Raw genomic sequence first — 24327 nt, 5'->3', positions numbered from 1 at the left:
GCTGGCGGAGGCAGAGGGAGCAATAAGTAGAAACAGGCTGCATGTGAAGAATCAGTGTTGGAGTCTCAGATCTTAAGACAGAACTAGTACACCAAAAGAAAAATAAGAGTACAAAAAAGCAGGGGTCACGCTTTCCTTGGTGCTGACTTGCTTATTTATCCTGATTCAATGTCCTGCTTCCCTGTATTTTCAAATAAAAATTTAAAATTTCAGATGAATCTATGGACATTAGTTTATATGACTGAGAGATTTCAACCCTGTGTAATAAGACTGGTCATCAGAAATGCTCTTGATTTCCCTTCTGCAGTTTTACTTAAGTTTCCTTAAAGTGGGGTGATGGAAAATATTCCCCTATAGTTTATTTTAAAAAATCTATTCTAAAATAATTTTAGATTTACAGAACAGATGCAAAAATATGGACTCATCTATAAGTCACAAACTTGCACAAATGGGAGAAAAATGTCTAAAAGAAGTGAAAGGAAAAATTCTGACGTGCTTATAGTTTCTGAGCTGTTAAAAGATGCTTGTTACTTGCCTAGCATATGTGAGGCCCTGGGTTGGGTCCCCAATACCACAAAAATTCATGTCATAATGAAGCAGGCACCTTCTCCCTCCATTCCCCATTCTGTTTGCAGTGCTGGGGTGGAACCCAGGACCTTGTCCATCCTAGGCAAGGGCTCTACCACTGAGCTATGCACCCCTCCCTGCAAATGCTAAAATCTCAGTCAGCATCTCAGACTCTGATGGACAAATCATCTAGCAGTACAAGTACTCTGCTCTTCCTCTCAGGTGGTATCTTCCCTGACATGGCATGTTTAATTTAGGGGACCAGCTTAGTGTAGCAAACATCACACACATAGGGGGCACTTGGTTTTTACTGTTATCATTCCCTTTTCAATCTTCAATATGCCTGTGTTGGATCTACTTTCAGGGCAAACAAGTCTACGCAGATACTGCATTCTGCCTGGCTCAGGAAGGTGTACATGGAGACCCTGAGAACTGGGCATCTTCTAATTATTATTATTATTTTGTTTAAATTACTCAAAGTATGGGAGAAATGTATGTGGGTGTATTTAACTATTATTAAAATAAGGATCAACAAGAAAAATCAAGTTCTTTGCTCTTTAACTTGAAAACAGCTCTCATACAGTACTGCATATTTTAAATATTTATATAACAGATATCTAAAAGGTTGTCTTAATCCACCAGCCCTAACTTCTATTACGAAGCTATGGTTCTATCACAGAAACAGATCACCTTAATGTTACCGTCACATAAACTGATTTTTTATTTGTATTTTGCTTCAATTTTGTGTGTGTGTGTGTGTGTGTGTGTGTGACTAGTGACTGAATCGAGGAACTTGCACATGCTAAGCAAACACTCTACCACAGAGCTACATCTCCAGACCAAATATTGTTGGTATGTAATTTTGCAACATCTTGTAGCTGGAAGCAAAATTATTTAGACCTGACAGCATTTTTGACAATTCTCCACTCTGCACTATGCACCAGTGTTGCATATTAAGACAAAACAAAAACAAAACAAAACAAAAAAACCTTCCTATGGGAAATTTCATCATACCCTTTTATAATATGTTGGCTTTTCACTTAACACACAGGAAGGAAAAACCTTGGGTTAGAGAGAAAAAAATGGCTGGGCACTGTGGCACACTCCTGTAATACCAGAAGCTTGGAAGGCTGAGGCAGGAAGATAAGCCTCAGTAACTTATCGAGGCCCTAAGCAACTTAGCAAGACCCTGTCTCTAAATAAAACATGAAAAAGGGCTAGAGATGTGGCACTGTGGGTGACTGCCCCTGAATTCAGTCCCTAGTATCAAAAAAACAGAAAAAAAAGAAAGAGGGGGGAAAAATGTATTTTTATGGCTGTGAACATACTTGTAGAAGAATCTACAAATAAAAGAATAAGAAAGAATGCTCACCTTCAAACAATTAGCAAATAGTTACAGACACCTGCTAAATGAAGACAGAGCCACGAAGAACAAACAAGCAAAAGACAAAGTTCCTTGTCTAACAAGCAGTTTCCTGTGGGGAGCTCAACACATGTGTGGCAAGAGAGGCTCTGGCTGTGACGTCACTGTCAAGTGCCTGGGCTTCCAGAGGTCGGTCACAGAGAGCAGGCTGGGGCACCCTGCTTCCTCTCCCCTAAGGGCAGCAGACAAGGGAGGCTTGGAGAGGTGGTTTGAGACTACAGCAGCCAGCCTTTGGTGGCATTGTGTCCTCCAATGAAGGAGCCAGTGTGCTCACAGAAATGCCTTAAGTGGATTGGACAGACAGAATATGACCCCAACATTTTTATTAAATTTTAAGCATATGACATTTAAAAAATGGACACGATACATTATGGGCAAACATGTGTAGAAAGACTAAGAACTTCAGGTCTAGAGTCAGTCTGGAAGTGCCCCTTAGCAAGCCTAGGGCCTGGGGCAAGGCATTCTCTCTACCTCAGAGACCACCACAGCACCTCTGGGGCCAGGAGGAGTCAGAGCAGATCATCCACCAAGAGTGGTCCCTGCAGTGCCTGGCCTGCTGACTCTGAGAATTGTTAATTACTGTTCTTCTCATTACTGCTGCTGTTGTCAAAAGCACTGTCACATAGCGTTATGGTGTGGATATGAGATGCCCCCAAAAGCTCACGTGTGAGATGGTGCAAGAAGGTTCAGAGGAGAAATGACTGGGTTGTGAGAGCCTTAATCCAACCAGTGAATGAATCCCTGATGGGATTAACTGGGTGGTGGCTGGAGGCAGGTGGGTGTGGCTGGAGGAGGGGGCATTGGGGGCGTGGCTTTGGGGTTTCTATTTGTCTCTGGAGAGTGGAGTCTCTCTCTGCTTCCTGATCACCATGTGAGCTGCTTCCCTCCACCACACTCTTCCTCCATGATGTCCTGCCTCCCCTGGAGCCCTGAGGAATGGAGCCAGCTGTCTATGGATTGAGACCTCTGAAACCCTGAGCCCCCAAATAAACTTCTCCTCCTCTACAGTAGTTCTTGTTAGGTCTTTTAGTCACAGCAGCAAAAAATATGACCAAAACACATAGTAAAAGGGTGCTATATACGAAACGGAGACGGGAAAGACTTAGATGAAAGAAAACCCCTCTTTTAAGGTAAGGTAACAAGATCCACCTCTCTGAGTCTTACGCGGTGTGAAGAGATAGCACGTCTGCTCACCCCACAGTGGATATGCTAGGTATTTGGATGATAATATGTACATAACTAAATAACCCAAGTTATCAAAATGCCAAGTCAGGGGGTAAGCAGGTGCTGAGCAAAGAAGAAGGAAGGTCCTAAAGAGAGGGGACAGGGAACATATCTCTGAGGTTATAAGACCTGAGGAATGACTGAGTGTTGGACAGAGAAGGTCTGGAGGAAGAACTAGAGTAAGTGCTCCACCAGGAGAGGGACTTTGTTGTTGTTGTTGTTGTCTTTTTTATCACTATATCTACAGACCCCAGAAAATGCCTGGCACTGACTCAGAAAGTCAACATTTTCTCTCATATGTAGAAAATTGAAGAAAACAACTGGGGGGCAGGGGATCCCATGAAAATAGAAGGGAGATCAGTGGAGCAGGGAATGGGACTGAGGGGGAGGAGGGAGGAGGGACAGGAAGAGAGGGACAGTGGAATGCAATTGACCAGACTGTGCTATGTACATTCCACCTCTATGTGTATTTATAAAGTGCTAATTTTTAAGAACTATAAATTAAAAACTACCTGGCATATAATACACTCAATAACAATATGTATAAGGTATACATATTTCAAAACACCATGATGCACACCACATAAACAATTACTATTTATTGTTTGAAAAATAAGAAAAATTAAAATGTCTTGCGCGTGCGCACACACACACACACACAAACGTACAGGATGAATAAATAAGTAACATTTCTAGCTAATGGAGTAAGTATAAAGTCCCCTGAGTAAGCCCCAGTGAGGCTGAGCACGGGTGCGCAGGGAGAGGGCTGGGCAGGGAGAAGTAGGAGTCTCAATGTGGGAGTGTGAACCCAGGGAGACTCTCCCACCAGCTACACCCCCAGCCCCCTTGTTTTTGTTTTTTTGAGACAGGCTTTTGCTGAGCTGCCCAAGCTGGCTTCAAATTTCTGATCCTCTTGCCTCAGCGTGCCAAGTACCCGGGATTACAGGCGTACACTGTGCCTGGCTATGCTTCTTTTAAAAAGATGTCAATGAGACATTTCAGTGGGGAGCAGTGTGATATGACTTCACTAGACACCACTCTGGTTGCCCTGTGCAGAAAGAATATCCTAGGGGCCCAAGAGAAAACCAAGGGACATCTGGGAGGCCAGTGCAGCCGTCAGACAGGGGAGTTAGAGGCCGGGCTCAGACAGCACACCTGCTGGAGGGATGGACCGAGACAGGGAAAAGGAAACTCGGGAATCATCCTGGGATTCCATATGAGCAAGCAACACTGTGCTACTCACTGAGACCTGGACAGCCGGGAAGAAGCAGGTCAGGGAAGGTACTAAAAGCTGACATTTCTGTTCTGGCCACCTTGAGACATCTTTAGTGATGTCGTCAACCCAGTAGTTGGCTGTCCTCAGCTGCCATGAGAAGGAAGTACAAGCTGGTATCATAATGATGGCACCCAAAGCCCAGGGAAGAAGAAATGATAAGCTATGGACTTTGTCATCATGCTTTTCTTCTGGTGGCTGCCACAAAGTTTCAACGTAAACATTTCTTAAGGGGAAATTACCTCCTGAGGATCTGGATATGATAATTTACCCCTTTTATTTCCCTTCTCTTCCTCAGTACCCCGTCTTGTTGAATAAAAACTTAAACATGAGGTGATTGTTTTAGTCAGCTTTGGCACTGCCATGACCAAAAGGCCTGACGAGAACACTTTAGAGGGGGAAAAGTTTCTTCTGGCTCATGGCTTCAGAGCACAGTCTGTGGCCAGCAGCTCCACTGCTCTGGGCCTGAGGTGAGGCAAGCATCATGGCAGGAGGGCCTGGAGGAGGAAAGCAGCTCGGGCCTTGGTGACCAGGAAACACAGAGGGCGCTCTGCCCACCAGGGGCAAAACATAAACCCCAAGCCACTGGTGGCCTACTTCTCCAGCCACACCATTAGCTACATTAAGAGTCAGTTAATCCACACCAATGGAGGATTAGGTCACAGTTCTCATAAGCTAGTCATTTTACCTCTGCACATTCACACATGAGCTTTTAGGGGACATCTCATATCTAAACCATAACAGAAGTATAGTTACAGGGATAGGGGGTGGTTCCCACATTACCTTGGGTATTCTTCAGGGCATTTCAGTGATCTGTGGGTTGAGTGCCTGTATGAGAGTTCTAAGCTCCTTACAGGCTCACCTTCACATTCTTGTGAGGCCCAACAACATCCAGCATACAGTAGGCAATAAAAATGTGCGGGCTGCATGTCACTGACCTGTAAAGGACGGCCTTGGCCAAGTGTGCAAAGCTTGGTTCTAAGATGCCTGTACACCATATAGCCTGTGATCAACCAGTAACCAGAAATAGAGACAAATGTGAGGTAAGGGTCAGTCTGCAACACCTGGGCTGAGAACTTCAAGCAGTCACTGGGCTTTCAAAGTTCACTGGAGTGAGCTTTTTCAAAAATGCATCCCACTCGGACCTTGGAGCACATTTCAGAGAAGACTGAAGACCAGGGAGGGCATTCAGAGCAGTGAGCAGGCTGGAGGGGAAAGGCTTTTTCCAAAGGAAACACAGGGGAGGGAGCTGGAAAACCACTGAGGACACAGCGTGGAGATCCGCAAGCACCATAACTTCAAGCTGCAGAGTTTGAGAAAGTCCTAAGTTTCTGAGGATGTAAGTGTTGCTTCAAAGAGACATTTAAGGAAGATCACATACGTTCAATGTGTAAAATGGCTGAGTAGGTAGAGAACCTGTTGGGACCTGGCCTGACACAATGTCGCAGGAATCTGATAACAGGTGGCCACAGGATCCAAAAAGTCATTCAATGAAACTTAGTGAGTAACAGGATAGGGAGAAAGAGAAATAAGAGAATCGTATTTTAATCTGGTGCTTCGACCAGGTCGTCAAGAGAATAGGAGCATGATTAAGCTGGATATAATAACTTTAATTAATTAATTTATTGATTGATTGATTTGGGGGGATGCCGGGGACGGAACTCAGGGACACTTGACCACCGAGCCACAACCCCAGCCCTAATTTGTGTTTTATTTAGAGACAGGGTCTCAGTTGCTTAGGGCCTCGCTTTTTGCTGAGGCTGGCTTTGAACTTGGGATCCGATTGCCTCTGCCTCCCACGCTGCTGGGATTACAGGTGTGCACCACTGCACCCGGCTTATTTATTTATTTTTATGTGGTGCTGAGAATTGAACCCAGTGTCTCACACATGCTAGGCAAGCACTCTACCACTGAGCCACAACCCCAGCCCAATGGAAGAGATTTTTGAAGGATGATAATTCAGATCTCAGACGAGAGTCAAGTTTAGGATAATGTAGCCACCTTCTACATCCAGATCCTCAGCCTCCAAGGTACAGTGTGTACCACTAAGGTCCTGGCTGAGAGAGTTCCCTTAGTCTACTCCCACACAAACAAACAGAAAAACCCTCCCAGATAATATGATCTCGCTCCATGGTTGCAAAACCAAATTTAAATGGATAATATTATAAACACAAAAATAAAACCAATGCCAAAAACTATCCATTTCTACCAAAGGACTGTGATCTCACATTCAGATGTTTTTTTTTTAAACCCTATTAGGTGAAAAGACTCTCAAGGGTGTTCAGCTATGAGAGAACTGCAGATCAAACCACAATGAGATGCTGTATACAACTGTTGGACTGGCTGAAATCTTAAAACCTAATAGTAACATGTAATAGTATCAAGAAGCAACTGAAACTCCACTTGGCTGCTGGGAATGCAAGAGGGCACAGCTACTTTGGGAGGCATTTGATAGCTCCTTATAAAAATCAAATATAAACTTTACTTCTGACCCAGCAATACCGCTCCTAGGTTATTTTCCAAGAGAAATAAAGCACATGTCCATACAAATATTCTCAGCAAATATTTATAGTAGCTTTATTCATAACCAACAAAAACTGGAAACAGTGCAAATGTGTATCAACTAGTGAATGGATAAACATATTGTGTTCATCCATAAACAAATGAAATAGTGTAAAGTGATAAAAAGGGACAAACACTGGCACAAGAAACAACATGAAGAGTCTCAAATGTAATAAATCAAGTGAAAGAATCCAGGCACTAACTGCTGTGTGCACACACTGTCTATTTACATGACATTCTAGAAAAGGGGAAACTACAAGAACAGGGATGGCCAGGGGCTGTGGGTTGGGGCAGCACCGACTAGTAAGTGGCAGGCAGGACCATCTGGGCTGGTGGAGATGCTCTCTCTTGGTTGTGGTGTGGTCCTAAACATCTGTCAAAACTCATTAAAAAAAAAAAATCACACTTTTCAAGGGTGAGGTTTACTGTACATTATTCCTCAAGAAACTCAAATTAAAAATACATTCTATCTTCACATATGCTAAAAGAAAGATTTTGAAACACTGCATTGTTATCTCTGATTGCTCTGAAAAATTCTAGACATTTCTTAAGAAACAAGAATACTACAAATGTCTTCACTATTGAAAAGAAAGAAATCGCATGCCTTTTTCCTCTTTGAGCCTCAAAACATTCCTTTTCAGAGTTGGGGTGTCGGGATGTCAGGGTGTGCAGATTCCCTGTGAATGATGGTCATTGAGGCACTAATAAGTGAGTCTTGTTTGCAGCACAGCTGCTGGCTTCATTGTTCTTTTGTCACACACTGAGAAGGAGAGCTGGTATGCTGGAGGAATGTGACCTTCTCACTGGAGAGGGGTTGCATCACGCCCTGAAACACTGCCCGAGAAATCTATTTTCACCATGTACCACACAGGAAGGGTAAAAATAAAACAAACTCAACCTCAACAGAAGACCCCCAAAACCATATTGGGTAGTATTGCCCCATAAAATCAGATCACTTAGAAGAAATCTTTCTTAATACTTGATATCCTGGAGCTCATCTTTTAAAGGAGCAAAGCTTTGTCTCAATTTACTATCCTTTAGTAGGTATCGTTAACAGAATTTATTTCAGAGTCCAAGAAATGTTTATAATATTTTTCAAAAGATAATTTGTATGAGCACTCAATGAAGAGTAGGTCTGTAAAATGGTGGGGACAATTTGTGTGTGTGGGGGGGGTGGCTAATGTCTACACTAGATACTTTGCCGTTTTACAGTTTGATCCTTCATGAACCCTTCAGTTGAAAAAGGGCCTTCGATATTTTCTGAACCTTATTCCAATAAGAAACACATCTCACCACTGCAACCCAGCACAGACGTGTGTGCATGTACACGTGCACCTCACTAAAGCTTTACAAACTACTACTTATCCTTACCACTTACCACACACATGCTCTTTATAGTTTCTCTTTTTTGAGGTCTTTACAACGCTGACAAAGATCCATGCAAATTTCAGTATCACTGCCCCAGACTATGGAAACCTAATGAGACCTCTACGCATATTTTTAATGTAGATCTTGAAAACTTTGTTTCTTTCTAAACAAATGAGCCAGTGGTCTCCACACTTGCTACCTTGGCTCACGGTCCTATTAGGAATCAGTAGCAGAGATGGAAAGATAGAGTCCCAAGGCACTTCTGCTGCTCACCCTCCTGCCTGCTTGGACACAGGAGTGGGGGCCTTCATATACTCGGGGTCATCCTCTCTCCTCCACTCACCCTCACTGTTATTCCTTATCCTCTGCACATACAGAGGGAGAAATAATATTCAACTGGATGAAGAAAGAATGGCAATATAGAAGAGTAAAGCGAAGCTGCTTCTCACCATCTGTGGGTGTGGGTCACATTGGCTGAGCTTATTTCCAACACCACAGGTACCTGAAACAAGCCTCAACTGGTGTGAGTCACGTGTAAAACATCTTTGCAACTATCAGTGACTCTGACTTTGTCACACTTATGGTCAACATTACATTCTTTGATTCCATACAAACTGTTGGGCATTTGTGAAAAATTAGAAATAGATTTCATATAAAGATTTAAAAACTTACTTTTAAGAATTCCCACAAGGGAAACTGGACCAAAGAGAAAGGAATCTGGGGAGAGAAAGGGGAAAAAAATATCAAACATTAGGTTGATAAAAAGCAGCAGTTTCCTGGCGTTATTATAAAAGTCCATAATTATTATTTAGAGACATACTTCATGTTAATTTTATGTATGAATCAAAGCCAACATTAAACAAATTCACAGGCTGTAGTACGCATGTTTAGAAAAAGAACTAAACTTTAACAGTAGGTCTTCTCAACTCTTGGAGCCCAGCAAACGTAAATTAGAGACACCATGAAGGCCTGTGAATTAGAAAGAAAAGCACAACTGGGATAGGGACAGGTGGCTGCTCTGACAACAGCCAACGCTGCTTACCAAAAGTAACGAAGGCCGGGGACCGTGGCACACACCTGTCATCCCAGCAGCTAGGGAGGCTGAGGCAGGAGGATCGCACGCTCACTCACACCCAGCCTCAGCAACATAGTGAGACTATAAAGCAACCTAAATAAAAAATGGGGCAAGGGATGTCACTCAGTCGGTAGAGTGCTTGCCTTACATGTGCAAGGCCCTGGGCTCAATCCCCAGCACCACAAAAACAAACAAACAAACAAATAAATAAAGGGCTGGTGACATGGCTCAGTGGTCAAGCATCCCTGGGTTCAATCCCCAGTACCAAAAAATAAAAATAAAAGTCACAGAGACTTTGAGGACATGACATTGTTCTGCTTAAGAGGGACAGCTGTCTACTCACGAGCAGGCCGAGTGTCGGGACTGAACGGAGGAACAGAGAAGATGCAGGGTGGAGGGAGGAAGAGCTGGAGGAAAGAGCACACAAAGAGGGCAGGAAGGCAGAAGGCCGAGGGGAGAGGAGGGAAGAAGAGGAAAGAAGAGAGGGGAAAACGAGGGAGGGGAGAGAGGAGGAGGGGAGAGGAAGAAGGCAGCAGAGGAGAGAAAGTGAGAGGAAAAGGGAGGAGAGGGGCACAGGAAGGAGAGAGTAGGACAGGAAAAGAGGAGCTTGCTGGGAGGAGAGGATGAGGGAACAAGGAACGGGAGATGGAGGGAGGGAGAGAGGAGCAGAGCCACCTGCAGGAGGACAGGGAGCAGCACAGGAGCAGCACAGTCAGACAGCAGAGGGAGGGCTACAGGCCTCGGGAAGGCACACTGGGTGATGCTAGAGGAGTGCAGAGGGAGAGGGACAAGGGACAAGCAGGCCTGAGCTCCAGATTCAGCCCCAATCGCGGTCAGGGAGACGAGCAGTCTGTACTAATGGAGTATGAGTGGTCCAGACAGAGTCAGATTTACAGTGAGCCTTCTAACCATAGAGCCAGAATTCCCAAGAGCCACCTAAGTTTTACTTCACTGAATCTCCTTAACAATCCTATCAAACACTATCATTCCTAATCTCCTCTTACAGAGACTGAGGTTCAGAGAAGTTATGTAACTTGGCTTAAGACACGCAGTGATTAAGTCAGACCTTCTGACTTCAGAGAATCAATCAATGCAAAAGATATCTAACTGGATTTATCTGCATACAAACTCACTCATAGTACAATCTTCTGCTTTTAATTAAATTTTTAGAAATTTAAAAACAGAAATCACCTCCATATTTCTTAAAATAAAAATGCCTGAACTTCCCCCCAACCCCCGCTGCCAATGAGTTTACATAATATCCAGTCACTGGCCACCAAACCGTGCCCAGCAGCTATGACACCCACAGGCTTGCCATGTCCCCATTATTGTCACTCTGCATTCAGCTCAGTTCCAAGTGATAAGTAAATGTGAACTTGGCACATGTGTATGTCTCCATGATTTTGGAGGAATTAACAAGTATTGACCTTCACATGAACTAAGGGCAATAAAGTTGTTACTGAAGTATTTATATTAATCAGAATTTTAGAGCCCAGCAACATCTGTGCAACTCGGCTAGAGCAAATGATGGCCCTGAGTTTGACAGACAGTGGCCCTAGAAAGAAAATCTGACTTCTATTCAGGAAGGAAACAGCAGTGAGAGAAAAAAAAAAAAAAAAAAGAAAGAAAGAAAGAAAAATCAATGTCACTACCTGGATTAATCTGACAAGCCAGAATCTCAGAGAAGTTTGTCATTGTCATCAATAAGCAGCTACCCCACCCTGAATGTCAAAGTTCCACAAGAGCAGTCAAATTTAGTTTGGTTCTTTTGGTCACCAAAACATAAAAGCATCTGACACTGTCCAATTTGAAACCACAGAGCTGTATTTCCAATTAAATTAATTATCAAAACAAACAAAAAACTGACTGTACAATGGGTTTCTAAAGCTTTTCTAATTTTTTAAAAATTCAAAATATGTAAAAAAAATTACCCTCAAGAACAACAGGGGTTACAGATCATTTTAATCTTCTCCTTTGGGATTTTGCCATCTCAGATGTAACAATATTACATTTTAATACGAATAAAATGAAAAGAGCTTTAAAATTCATTGCAGCAGGGCTGAATTGTGACTCAGGAGTGGTAGAGCGCTTGCCTAGCATGTTGGGGCACTGGTTCGATCTTCAGGACCACATAAAATATAAGTAAATAAAGTTATTTAAAAAAATTCATTGTAACCATCTTTGACGGTTTTTCATTTCTTGATGAAAATAACCCATAAAATTGTCTGAATTTGCTCAATACTTAATACTATTAGATTCTGAATTCTATGGATGAACATTTTGCCCATTTTCCTCTATTAATGTTTACTTATTAAATTGACCCTTCAGTTTAAAGAGGTAATTTAAAAACGACACATTTGGAATGGCAAAATGATTCCACTGGGTATTTGTTTTTAAAAGTGAGCCGACAGTAAACCCAAACAAAACAAGATCAACTGACTGTCAAAGGTAATTAACGGTACTATAAAGGCTTTGCTAATTAAACTTATTTCTGGCTTCTAGGAGTGAAAGACCCTCATGAGATAAACTCCTTGTGTGTGAAAATTTCTCCAATGTTCCTCAAGTCAGAATCGTGTTACACACTTGCTGTCACTTATAGTAGGAAGGAACAACAATGGAAATGTGCTGCACATATGTGAAAGGAAGGTGGCCAGCACATCCGCTCCGGCCTCCCCCAGCCAGGCAGACGGGGCCTGTGAGAGCCGGCTCCCCTCTTGGCCCAGGTCTGGTGTGGAGTTACACAACAGTGATGTTTCTTCAAAATGTGGAATTTTATACCCCAAACAGATGTAAGCTGTTATTCTAAAATGTTTTATAGATGAAGAAAATGAATAGCTGCACTCAGAGGTCTTATATTCCAAAACACAACATACCCATTTTATTGCAGCAAAAGTTACAAAATGGTCACTGTTGCGACCTGTTTAACGCCTCCATTTAAGATGTTTTGTTTGAATAAGGTTGTTAAGACCCAGGGCTCTAATAAGTGAGTGGCCGTAAACCCAGCTACCATCAAAGAGGCAGATGTAGGGGGGAAACCTGCAAAAATTCAACTCGGATTCCACTTAGTGACAAATACAGCAATAATTCTAAACTAGTGTGTGGGTGAGGATTCTAGGGGGAGCAGATGAAGTGAAATCGGAGCGTGGTGAACCGGCAAGGAGGCGCTGGGCATCCCTGTGACATAAGCAACGTACAGGTAGGTTAGGAGCACCCTTTATTTATGGAGCACTGGATTGTAGTTATCCTTGAAGCCAGTCGATGCTTCTAACCCTGTGATCTTAAAATAAATGTCTGTAATTTATGGTCCTTTACCAGTGAAGCAACTCATACAGTAACTAAGGTGATGGAAAGCTGTGATTTCTAAGGTGATTGCTAACCTCTAAAATTCTATTTTTTAATGGAACAATAATATCAAAATACAATGTTTTTTAAAATAAATAAGACTGGACTGTAGGCCACAATGAACCCAAGGCCACTGAGTGAGCCAGGAAGCCTAGGGAACAGGAGTTCAGTTGAAAAGCTATGAAAGCTCTCACATTTGGCAAAAATGACCAGAACCTCTCCAGTAGTAGGATCTTTAAAAATTAAACTATGCAAGACCTCAAATTACAATGGGTTTGAAGAACAGCATGGAATGGGTGGTTTGCCATGGAAATACAAGTGGGTTCAAGGGCCTGCCCATTCCAGTTTTCAAGAGATCCTACAAGTGACAGGGTAGTCTCTTCTTTGTGCCTGACAACTTCCGGAGTCATGTGCTTGATTTGGGGTTTTCCATTCCAGTGTCCCAGGGGGAACAACACCATTCTTCTCTTAAATACTCTGTGCCTTACCATTCAACCTCAGTAATGAACAATAACAAATGAAGCTGAAACATAAAAACTCCTTGCTCCAAAGTGACCATCATTCTTAAAAAAAAAAAAAAAAAAAAAAAAAAAACCATACACACTATCTATCTGTGAAGTGTATACATATGTGTGTGTGTTTCTCAAACACAACATATATATGTATATATATTTGTATGTGTGATATTTACTTATTTATTCCAAATACATATATATGAGAACCAAAATACATATATATGAGAACAAAGCTAAAATGCTAGGACATATCAGGAAATAATTTTAACAGAAATACCTTTTGATTATTTTAAATGAATGATTAGAATCTCTTTGTGTGTAGTGTACATAGGGGGGGAAAATGTATGCCCAATAAAAGAAATAAACCTAAAAGAAGAAATTCTGGAAATGAATTACTTCTTAAGTTTGCAAGACATACTAAAATTCCTAAAGCATCTTTCCAAAGAAAATATAATATGTACATAAGAGTAACAAAATCTAATAGAACAAAGGAGATGAGAGTAAACAATCTCGTTCTCAAATAAACCTTTTAGATGTCAAGGGCAGACACCCTGAGGATACTGCCAATCTCTAACTCAGACAGAGGAGGTATGAAAAAATATCAGAAGTGAATGTAAAGATTAGGCGTTCTCTCTATAGTCTACAGAATCATCAAAATAATTTCATTTAGGCAGATGTAGCACCTAGCATAAATTTAATGTTAGTATGCTAGTTATATAACACTGTCTTATAATGAAGACAAAGGCAATGTCAAGTTAGTCTGTAATTTGCTCTATTTCTGAATTCAAAAAAACACATTACACAATTTCTTAAGCAATGTAAGCCTGTGACACTTATTCATGGTAAAATGGCCCATCAAAATAAGAATAGATGAGAACTTCCTCAATCTGATGAAGGACATTTCCAAAAGTTAGAACTAATATCTTTTTTTTTTTTTTTTAATACCAGGGATTGAGCCCAGGGGCACTCAAGCACTGAGCCACATCCCCAGCTGTTTTTAGTATTTCATTTGGAGACAGGGTCTTAGTAAGTTGCTGGGGCTGGCTATGAACTTGAGATCCTCCTGCCTCAGCCTCCTGAGCCATTAAGATTATAGGTGTGCGCCACCGCTCTAATATCATCTTTTTTTTTTCCATTGTTGTACATGGACAGCATGTCTTTATTTTATTTATTTTTTTAATGTGGTGCTAAGGATTGAGCCCAGTGCCTCAGACCTGCTAGGCAAGCACTCTGCCACTGAGCTACAGCCCCAGCCCCCTAATATCATTTTTTTAAAATTTTTAGTTGTAAATGGACACAATACCTTTATTTTTTTTATTTATATGTGGTGCTAAGGCTGAACCCAGTGCCCCATACATGCAAGTCAAGCTCTACCAGCAAGCCACAACCTCAGCCCCTAATATCATTCTTAATAGTAAAAGACCTAATGCCCTTAGATCAGGAACAAGGCAAGGATGTTTTTTCTCACCACTTCTATTCAATAGCTCACTGGGGATCACAGTGAGTGCAATTAGGCAAGAAAAAGAAAAAAAAAAAAAAAGAATGGAAAGAAGCAAAACTACCCCTGTTCACAAAGACACTATTCAGACAGAAAATCTTAAAAGAACTTGAAGAATAGAAAATATATATACAAGCCAGGAACACGGTGCACACCTGTAATTCCAACAACTCAAGAGGTTGAGGCAAGAAGTTGCCAAGCTTTGGGTCAGTCTCAGCAATTTAGCAAGGCTCTATGCAACTCAGTGAGATCCTGTCTCAAAATAAAATATAAGGGCTGGGGACGTAACTCAGTGGTAAAGCACCCCTGGGTTCAATCCCCAAGACCAAGCAGGGAGGGGGAAATGTGTGTGTGTGTGTGTGTGTGTGTGTGTCTGTGTGTAATTTCTAAATACTAGGGGCAAATAAGTGAAAAATATTTTTTAAAAAAGACCAGTTTTCTTACAATAGCATCAAGATAACACAAACTATTTAGGAATAAAATTAACAAAAGACTTGTGGGAATCTGTATTGAAAGTTTAAAAGTTATCATTAAGAGAAAATAAGGATGATCTAAATAAGTAGAGGGATATGGCATTAAATGACTAAAAAACTCAACATGGCTAAAATTTCAACCCTCCCCAAAATTGTTTATAATTTCAATGCAAACCCAATCATAATTCTAGAAGCCTCCTCTTTCTGTGTGTGTGTGTGTCTGTGTTGGGGGGGGGGGCAGGGGGAGTGCTCAAGCCAGGCAAGGGCTCCATCACTGAGCCATATCCCTTGCCCTTTCTTTTTAAAAATATACAATAACAAGCTGATTCAAAAAGTTACATAAAACTGTCAAGGACCTGAAATGACCACAATCTTAAAAATACAAAAACCTGGAGTACCAGGAATATTTGTTTTCAAGATCTTCTATAAAACTATAGTCATCAGGTCAGAGATCAGGACCACAGGCATAAGGACAGACAAAACAAAACAGTTTATCTCATGAGGGTCTTTCACTCCTAGAAGCCAGAGAGGGGTGGGGGAGAATATGAACTCAAAAACAGTATTTTCACTAAATGGTACTGTAACCAATAGATATTCACATGCAAAAAAAAAAAAAATGAGCATTGGCCCCAATCTCTTATACATATAAAACAATTAGTGACAGGTGAATTACATTTAGATGTGTAGACCTAAATAAAAAAATTAAACCAATAAAGCTTACAGAAAAAAAAAGATTAGAATACACTGGCGGACCTGGGAGGATGAGGAACTTTCTTAGACCACAAATAGCAGTAACAATAAAAGAAAAAAATTTTCGAGAAATTAGACTACCTCAAATTTTAAAACTTGCGCCTATCAAAAAGTACTGTTTAAAAAAAAACCTCAATGCTGTATTTTACAAAACATAGAAAAATCCTGTAATTTACATGAAATCTCAAGGAACTCCTAATTGCCAAAACAATCTTAACAATAAAAAAAAAAGTCAAATATTTCATGCTTGCTGGTTTCCAAAGTTAACTGCAAAGCTACAATGAGTAAAACAATATGGTAATAACATCAAGATACACATACAGACCCACAGAGTGGAGGGATAATCCAGAAACACAGCCTCTCATGTACAGTAAAACACTTTTCACAAGGGTGGCATTTTCACAAGATCATTCAGTGGGGACAGGGCAATCTTTTCAAGAAAAGGTCTCAGGAAAACTGAATATCCCCATGCAAATGAAGGTGGAGCCATATCTTACACCCTAATAGAAGTTAATTCAAAATGAACATAATACCTAAAACTACCACCAAAAAAAATCTTTTAAAAGAAAACACAGGGGGAAAAAATCTTAATGACATTTGGTTTGGCTGATTTGCTGGAAAATAGCAACAAAAGCAAAATCAGACAAAAGCAACTACATCAAGATTGAAACCCAAAATGCCTCAATGAACACAATCTGAGTGAAAAGGCAACCTACAGAAAAGAAAATATTTGCAAATCATATATTCAATAAGGGGCTAATATCAGGGAGTAATACTCAGAATATATAAAGATCTCAACAACAAAATCCCCAAGTAACCTGGCTTCAAAAGGGCAAAGGACTTTTCTCCAAAGAACATACACAAAAAGGGTGTCTATTCGACATAATTTGTTTTAAAATTCTTTTCGAAAAGACTGAAAAACCAAATAATGGTAAGGAGGTGGGGAACCACAACTGTCATACTTTACTGGCAGGAACTTAAAATGGAACAATTGCTTTTGAAAATGTTTGTTTTCACTTGCTTGAAAATTTTATTCTCAGATAATTATGCAAGAGCAGTGACAACAGGTGTCCATAAAAAGATCTGTGCATGAATACTTTTAACAGTTTTCATGACAATAGCTAATGTCCACCAACAGGAGAAAGCAAAACCAATTGTGGTTTATACAACAAAGGAAAATTAGTAATAAAGAATTACTAACACATAGGCCAACACTGTGGCCTTCACACAAGTTATGCCCAGCGGAAGTCAGACACAAAAAGATTCCATATTGTATGATTCTAGTTATACAAAGTTCTAGAAAAGGCAAAAATGATCTAAGTGGACATTTTGGTATGAGATATCAAACAATACTCTAGGGACACAGAAATATTCAATATCATGATACAAGTGTGAGTTACATGAATATGGTTATGTCAAAAGTATACATATATGATGTGTGCATTTCAATGTTCAGAAATTTTACATAAAATATACCATGCAAAATACAATGGTAATCCAGGTAAAGAGTTGATAGAGAGCCAGGCATGGTGGTGCATGCCTGTAATCCTAGCAACTCAGGAAGCTGAGGCAGGATGATTACAAGTTTAAGGTCAGCCGAAGTAATTTAGCAAGTCCCTGTTCTCACAATTTTAAAAAAATAATAAAGAGGGCTGAGGATGTACCTCAGTGGTAAAAGCACCCCTGGGTTCAATCCCCAATACTGAAAACAAACAAACAACAATAACAAAAAAAGAATTGGTCAAAAGAGAAACAGATGAAATAAAACCAGAATACTGATGATTGTTTCAGCTTGGTGTTGAGTACTTCAGAGTCCATTATAATAATGTGTTTACTCTGTGGAAGTTTCTAATCTTCCATAATAAAAAGTTCTTCCATAATAAAAAGTAAGTGTGCGAATAAAACATGACTATGCCAGGTGTGGTGGTGCATGCCTGTAATCCCAGAGGCTAGGGAGGCTGAGGCAGGAGGATTTCGAGTTCAAAGCCAGCCTCAGCAATAGCAAGGCACTAAGCAACTCAGTGAGACCTGTCTCTAAATAAAATACAAAATAGGGCTGGGGATGTGGCTCAGTGGTTGAGTGCCCTTGAGTACTCAATTCCCAGTACCCCCCTCAAAAAAATGACTAAATTCTTATTATTATTAAAATTAATATACAGAAGTCAAGCTAAAGTAAATGCCGCTAATGTTCTTGGATTTATCTTCTCATTTATCTCAACACATTTAGGGTTTTTTTTGTTTGTTTGGTTGTTTATTTGGCGGTGCTGGGGATTGAAACCAAGGCCTCGTGCATGTGAGGCAAGTACTCTACCAACTGAGCTATATCCCCATAGTTGTTTGTTTGTTTTTTTTTTGATTAAGCATTATTAGTACATATAAAGCTCTAAAATTTATTTTCTTAATAATGCCTTAGAAATATTTCCATGTTTATTATATAGACCTTCATTCTTTCTGACCATTACATTATATTTCATAATATTTAATTGTCCCTATTAATGGCTTATTTCTAATTTTTATTCTCATAAAATGTTATTTTGTTCCATCAATCATTTCAAATGTGTGGGACATTCTGGATACCTAATACAAATTGTAAATATATGATTTCTGATAATACCTAAGAATAACCTGAGAGACTAAGGCCCATTAGTTACACTTCCTGTACAAATCATCCTTAGAAAATACCCAGTGTTAACATTTAGCTGTATTCCAACACAAGGAAATCTTCTCTTAGGTATCAAGTTTAATTCAACCAAAAAATTAAAATGAATTTCACAAAATATAACAGTCAATATTAATTGACTCCATAACTAAAGTTCAATACTTGCTTTAAAATTTAATCCTACTTCTAGTAGTCTATAAACATTACTTAAGCAGAATTATGGTTTCAAGAATTACCAGCCATGGGGCTGGGGATACAGCTCAGTTGGTAGATTGCCTGCCTCACATGCACAAGGCCCTGAGTTCAATCCCCAGCACCAAAAAAAAAAAAAAAAAAGAATCACCAACCAAACTCTCACTAAGCAAAACATAGATTGAGCACACCTAATTCAAAAATCTGAAATTTACAATGCTAAAAAGTCAAAAAAGGGACTGGGGTTGTAGCTCAGCGGTAGAGTGCTTGCCTAGCACCTGCAAGACCCAGGGTTCAATCCTCTGCACCACATAAAAATAAATAAAATAAAGGTATTGTGTTCAACTACAATTAAAAAGCAAAATATTTTTTTAAAAATCAAAATAATTTTGAGTGCTGACATGATGCCAAAAGTGGAAAATTCTATAACTGACCTCATATGTTGGGTAGTAGTCAAAATGCAGGTGCACTAAAACTATCATATAAAATAACTTTCTGGCTACATGTATACCATATAAACAAACAAATTTCATGTTTAGTTTTGGGTGCCATCCCCAAAATATCTCATTATGTGTATGTGAATATTTCAAAATTCACAAACATCTGAAATCTGAAACAGTTCTGATCCCAAGCATTTTATATAAGGGATATTAAACCTGTATAAATATGCTGTCACAAGCAGATACAAATTATACCTAAACATAAAAAATTTTAATAAGGAACTATTTTGTTAGTTGGAATTCTTAAGAAATAAAATCAGAAACATTTGAAAAAGTTTTTCGAAATTATTAACATAGGGACAGCAGATGCTGGCTGTAGCTCGCTGGTAGAATGTGTGCTTAGCTTGTAGTGAAGTACTGGGTTCAATCCTCAGCACTCTCTCTCCAAAAGCACATAAGAAGTACATGAAGAAGTTCATCTTCAGTTCTTTGCATAGTCATTCCCACTATGTTAAGCAGCATTGATTTAACTCCTTGAAGAAAATAGCAAAGGAGGTATCTGAAACTCAGAAATTCCAAAACCAGAACTCCTGTCAAGATGTTGGAGCCTGGCACATAGTCAAGGAACAGATAGTTTCAGTTGGAATTCCCGTGCAGCTTCAATTCTTTATAAAATGTAATTGGGTTGCTTTAAGATTTATTTTTTGCAATTGATAATGACATTAGCAGGTACAGTTCAGCCAACTTTTTCCCACCTATAACTCCTTCCTTCTGACAGCACATTTTAGCATTTTTTTTAACCCAGAGAGCAACAAGAGAAAAAAATGATAACCTGTACAAACATATTATACAAATACTACAATAAACAATAAGCTGCTCATAATTCTACCAAATGTCTTTATTAACAAAGGCACATGCTAATTCAGGCTTTCCCCATTTCTGAAGCAATTTTTCTGAAAATAAGGATGGTTTCCTAAACTCTAAAAAATTTCAAAAAAATAAATAAATAAAAGTTTAAAAACTAGCCAGGAGGCAAAAAAAAAAAAAAAAAAAAGTTCTGAGTTAATAATCAAATCATCCTGTGGGTATTTATGTAAAATCATAATTTCCTACTTGCCTACATACTGGCCTGCCTTCCTCCCTCAGCACCATCCCTAACTTCCCCCAAACAACCAGCAGGTGTTAAAAGCACTTTTTTTATGCATAATAAATGATTTTTTTGAGAGAGAGAGAGAGAGAGAGAGAGAGAGAATTTTAATATTTATTTTTTAGTTTTTGGCGGACACAACATCTTAGTTTGTATGTGGTGCTGAGGATTCAACAGGCTGCACGCATGCCAGGAGAGCACGCTACCACTTGAGCCACATCCCAGCCCCATAATAAATGATTTTATTGTACATGATTTTCATCCTTCTCCCCCTGCCCCCAAGTGCAATTTCAGGTTTATCTGAAGCAATTCAGACATCATCAATGACTCTTAGGAAAAGCTCAGAGACATCCTCCAGTCTCTGCAAACATTTCTTTTAAACCAGGTCTTATGGTAGAAAACAATGTGTACTGTTCATTGCCCTATGTCCAGCTATTGTGTATGATTTTCAATACACATTTATTTAATACATAGGGAGGCAATATTAATGTAGAGAATTTAAAAAGCAATATTTCATGTTACCATACTTAGAAATTTGGTCCACCAGATGATAGCTACTTCAGGTGCCTGCTGCTTGGCTAATGTGGGAGAGGTGGTATGGTTCAGGCTGGCCCATGTAATCTGTGCATGCCTGCCGTAAGTCAGGAGGCCACCAGAGAAACAGAGCTGTCTCCCCAGAATTAAATCACTCTGAACTGAGACTTGAGAATCATGCAAGTTATGTTCAAAAGTGGCAGGCTGGAAGTAGGTGTTTCTGATTATAATGCAACATTTGCTTCTCAGCACTTATTTTAAAAAGCACTTTTTAAAAACAAATTTTAGTTGTACATGGACAAAATCCTTTATTTCATTTACTTATATGTGATGCTGAGGCTTGAACCCAGTGCCTTACACATGCCAGGCAAACACTCTACCACTGAGCCACAACCCCAGTCCCCAAAACAGCATGTTTGACAGTAGTGCCATTAACATAAACTGACAACAAAGAGGCTGAGCAGCAACGTACCCCTGACCAATTTACATCATGGTCAGAACTAAGGAGGGACGAGGGAGCACAAGAAGGGACACGTAAAGCTGGATAACAGCAGGTATGGGGACATATCTGGTTATCCCCATCATACCCAGTGTCTTGGAGAGTGCCCAATAAATATCTGTCATCTGAATGAGTGGAGCAAAGGCAAAGGGAGGGAGGAGGAGCAGACAGGGTAAGGCTGGTGGCACAGCTTAGGTGGTAAACAGGTCTCCCGACTCCTAGCCAAGCACTGTTCTTTCCCCTCATCACACGTTGACTCACAAATACTTGTTAGAACAGAGAGAAGAATAAGAAGAAAATGGGAAACTCAATATTGATCAATACAAAAGGGAGAAAATATGAAAGCAGACCCAGAAGTCCTATTTGCCAGTCAGTGAAAGCAACAAGCCACGTAATACCACACCTAGACCTCCCAAGAAACACCAGCTTGGAGAGCCACTCCACACACGCCTTCCCAATGAACTCGTATTTGTGGTAACAGAAAACAACATGAAAGACCAGGTGTCAGAGCTACATACAAATCACTTGTTTCCAATATAATGGTTCTGGATAGAGTGTAGGGCACTACATGAGTAATACTGAATAATAAACTGCCATAAGACACTGCCCCAGACATACTAGTTATCTTTATTACTAGTTATCTTCTCCTCATTTGTGGTGTGGGTTAGGACCCATTATATAATTTGTGAATGCTGTAACCAGTGTTTGCCCCTAATTAGAACGATAGTTAACTTCTATCAGCCAATTAAGAGAAAAAATTAGGACACAGAAAATAGAGTGTAGAGTCAGATGCAGAATTTTTTAGATGCAGATTTTGAAATAAAGTAGAAAATTTAATATTAGCTAATAAAAAGAGCAAGAAATTAAGCCGGATGTTATCAGTCAGCTTTGCTGCAGTCACAAAGCAGTCCTCAAATCTCAGTGGCATATAGCAAACTTCTACTTCCCAGTCAGGTGACCTGTCAGGTTATGGCTGCCCTCAAGGCACTGGCTTTGGGTCCCTGTGTCTTCTAGCTCCTGGACCCCATCAAAAGAAGCCAACATGCCATTCTCAAGGCAGAAGAAGCCAGGATCTGGAGGGCTGACTGACACCTGTCACACCTACCTCTGAAAGCTTCTGCTCAGGACTGGGGCGCTACCTCTCCCACTTACATTCCACTGGCCAAAGCAAGGATTCCTCTGGACCGTGGACAGGGGGAGTGCTACCAATCATGAAGACCAGCAGGAAGGATCATCAGGGAGAGCAGCAAAGAGTTAGATGGACAGCATCTGTACTAGATGTCTTGACCTTCCATGCCTAATGCTTCTTTCCCAGCTATTGATAATTCTAGGGCAGAACACACATCTTCAACTGTCAAAAAAATGAAAAATATGAAAAAATATTCAGGCCCCATATTAGAAGATGGTACCCTGAGCCAGGTGTGCTGGTACATACCTATAATCCCAACAACTCAGGAAGCTGAGGCAGGAGGATCAGAAATTCAAGGCCAGCCTCAGCAATTTAGTGAGACCCTATCCCAAAATAAAAATTGTTAAAAGGGCTGGGGATGTGGCTCAGTGGTTAAGCACTCCTGGGTTCAGTCCTGTTACCAAAAATTAAAAAATAAAAAGAAGATGGTAATCTGAGCTCACTTCCCTTTATCTCCCACCCTTTTCCCTCTGCTTGCTGCCATGGATCACAGGCCTCAAGCCTACAACCAGCTAAATACAACTCAAATACAGAAGAGGGCTCTCTGGTGTATCAAGAACGGAATAGAAGTGTGTGTTGTTTTACTTTCTAGGATTAGACAAGGAGCTGAAGACCAGTCTCCTGGAACCCTGGAACGAGGACTATAAATTAATATTTCTAGGAAAATTCTAGGGCAGCTGTAGAGAACTAATGATCCTCAGTGGTAAAAAGGGGGACAGCAGACCTACATCTCCTGGAATCATAAAAGGCCAAGAGCAGATCAGGGCCATAATAAGATCACAAAGAAAATATGACAACACCCAGGAAGGCTGAGCTTCAGAAAGACAATGATCAACTGAGACAAAGGCAATAAATCCACAATCAAACAGCTGCTGGAAGAGAAGAGTCCAATCTAGGTCAACACATAAGAGGGGAAGTTAGGAGATTTACTATATCAGAGAGAAGCCTTCCTGCATTTAAAATGATTTTCCAAATAAACCACACAGCAGATTAACTGAAGGAAAAAACAGGTCATGGTGAAGATTCAAATTTGCATTCTGGAAAATCAAATAGAAAAACAAAACAGATCAAGTAGCAAAATAGAAATGATGACAGAAAAGATAAGAGACTTGGAGCACAGCTCTAATGAGACGAACAGCCGAGGAGAAGCAGTAACAGAAGATATGAAGAAAACTGGGCCAAAGGAAGACCTCAGTCTGCACACTGGAGGAGTTTGTTTTGCTCTAGGAAGCAAACCCTATCAAACTCCTGAACTAAGGAAAAATGTGCAAGGTTGGAGGTCAAAAGAACATGTAACTTACAGAGGGGTAAAAGCAGGGAGGCACCAGGTTTCTCACCTGCACACTGACGCCACCGTACGGTCTCTGAGAAAAATGGCAATGCCCAAACACAATACCTGTCACCTATCTGGGAAGAAAGATAACAGATACTTGGGAAATGTGCCACCACATATGTCATGCAGGAAAATACCTAAGGACTTTGATTAAGGAACAAATGAGCCAGAGGCCATGGCATGTTCCTATAGGCCCAGCTCCTCCAGAGGTTTAGGCAGGAGGACCACCTGAGCCTAGGAACTGAGGGCCAGTTTGGGAAAAAA

General features: G+C 40.4%; 1 protein-coding gene across 8 annotated transcripts in view; it reads right to left on the bottom strand.

The window, feature by feature from the left end:
• Slc25a26 (solute carrier family 25 member 26) overlaps positions 1-24327 on the bottom strand; it is a 139303-nt gene that overhangs the window by 14832 nt on the left and 100144 nt on the right. For 7 of the 8 annotated variants that reach the window (XR_001504443.2, XM_015494514.2, XM_015494508.2 and 4 more), the window contains one exon: positions 9090-9134. The exons of the other annotated variant lie outside the window; for it this stretch is intronic. Coding sequence is in view for 6 of the 7 variants with exons in the window: in XM_015494514.2 (XP_015350000.1) it covers positions 9090-9134 (45 nt within the window). In the remaining variant the exon portion in view is untranslated. The remainder of the gene's footprint in view (positions 1-9089; positions 9135-24327) is intronic. 8 annotated transcript variants of the gene reach the window in all.

The sequence above is a fragment of the Marmota marmota genome, unplaced genomic scaffold (assembly GCF_001458135.2).
Source record: "Marmota marmota marmota unplaced genomic scaffold, marMar, whole genome shotgun sequence".
Taxonomy (NCBI): Eukaryota; Metazoa; Chordata; class Mammalia; order Rodentia; family Sciuridae; genus Marmota; species Marmota marmota.
Note: the sequence above shows the minus strand (reverse complement) of the source record. Positions and strands in the feature narration are given on the sequence as shown.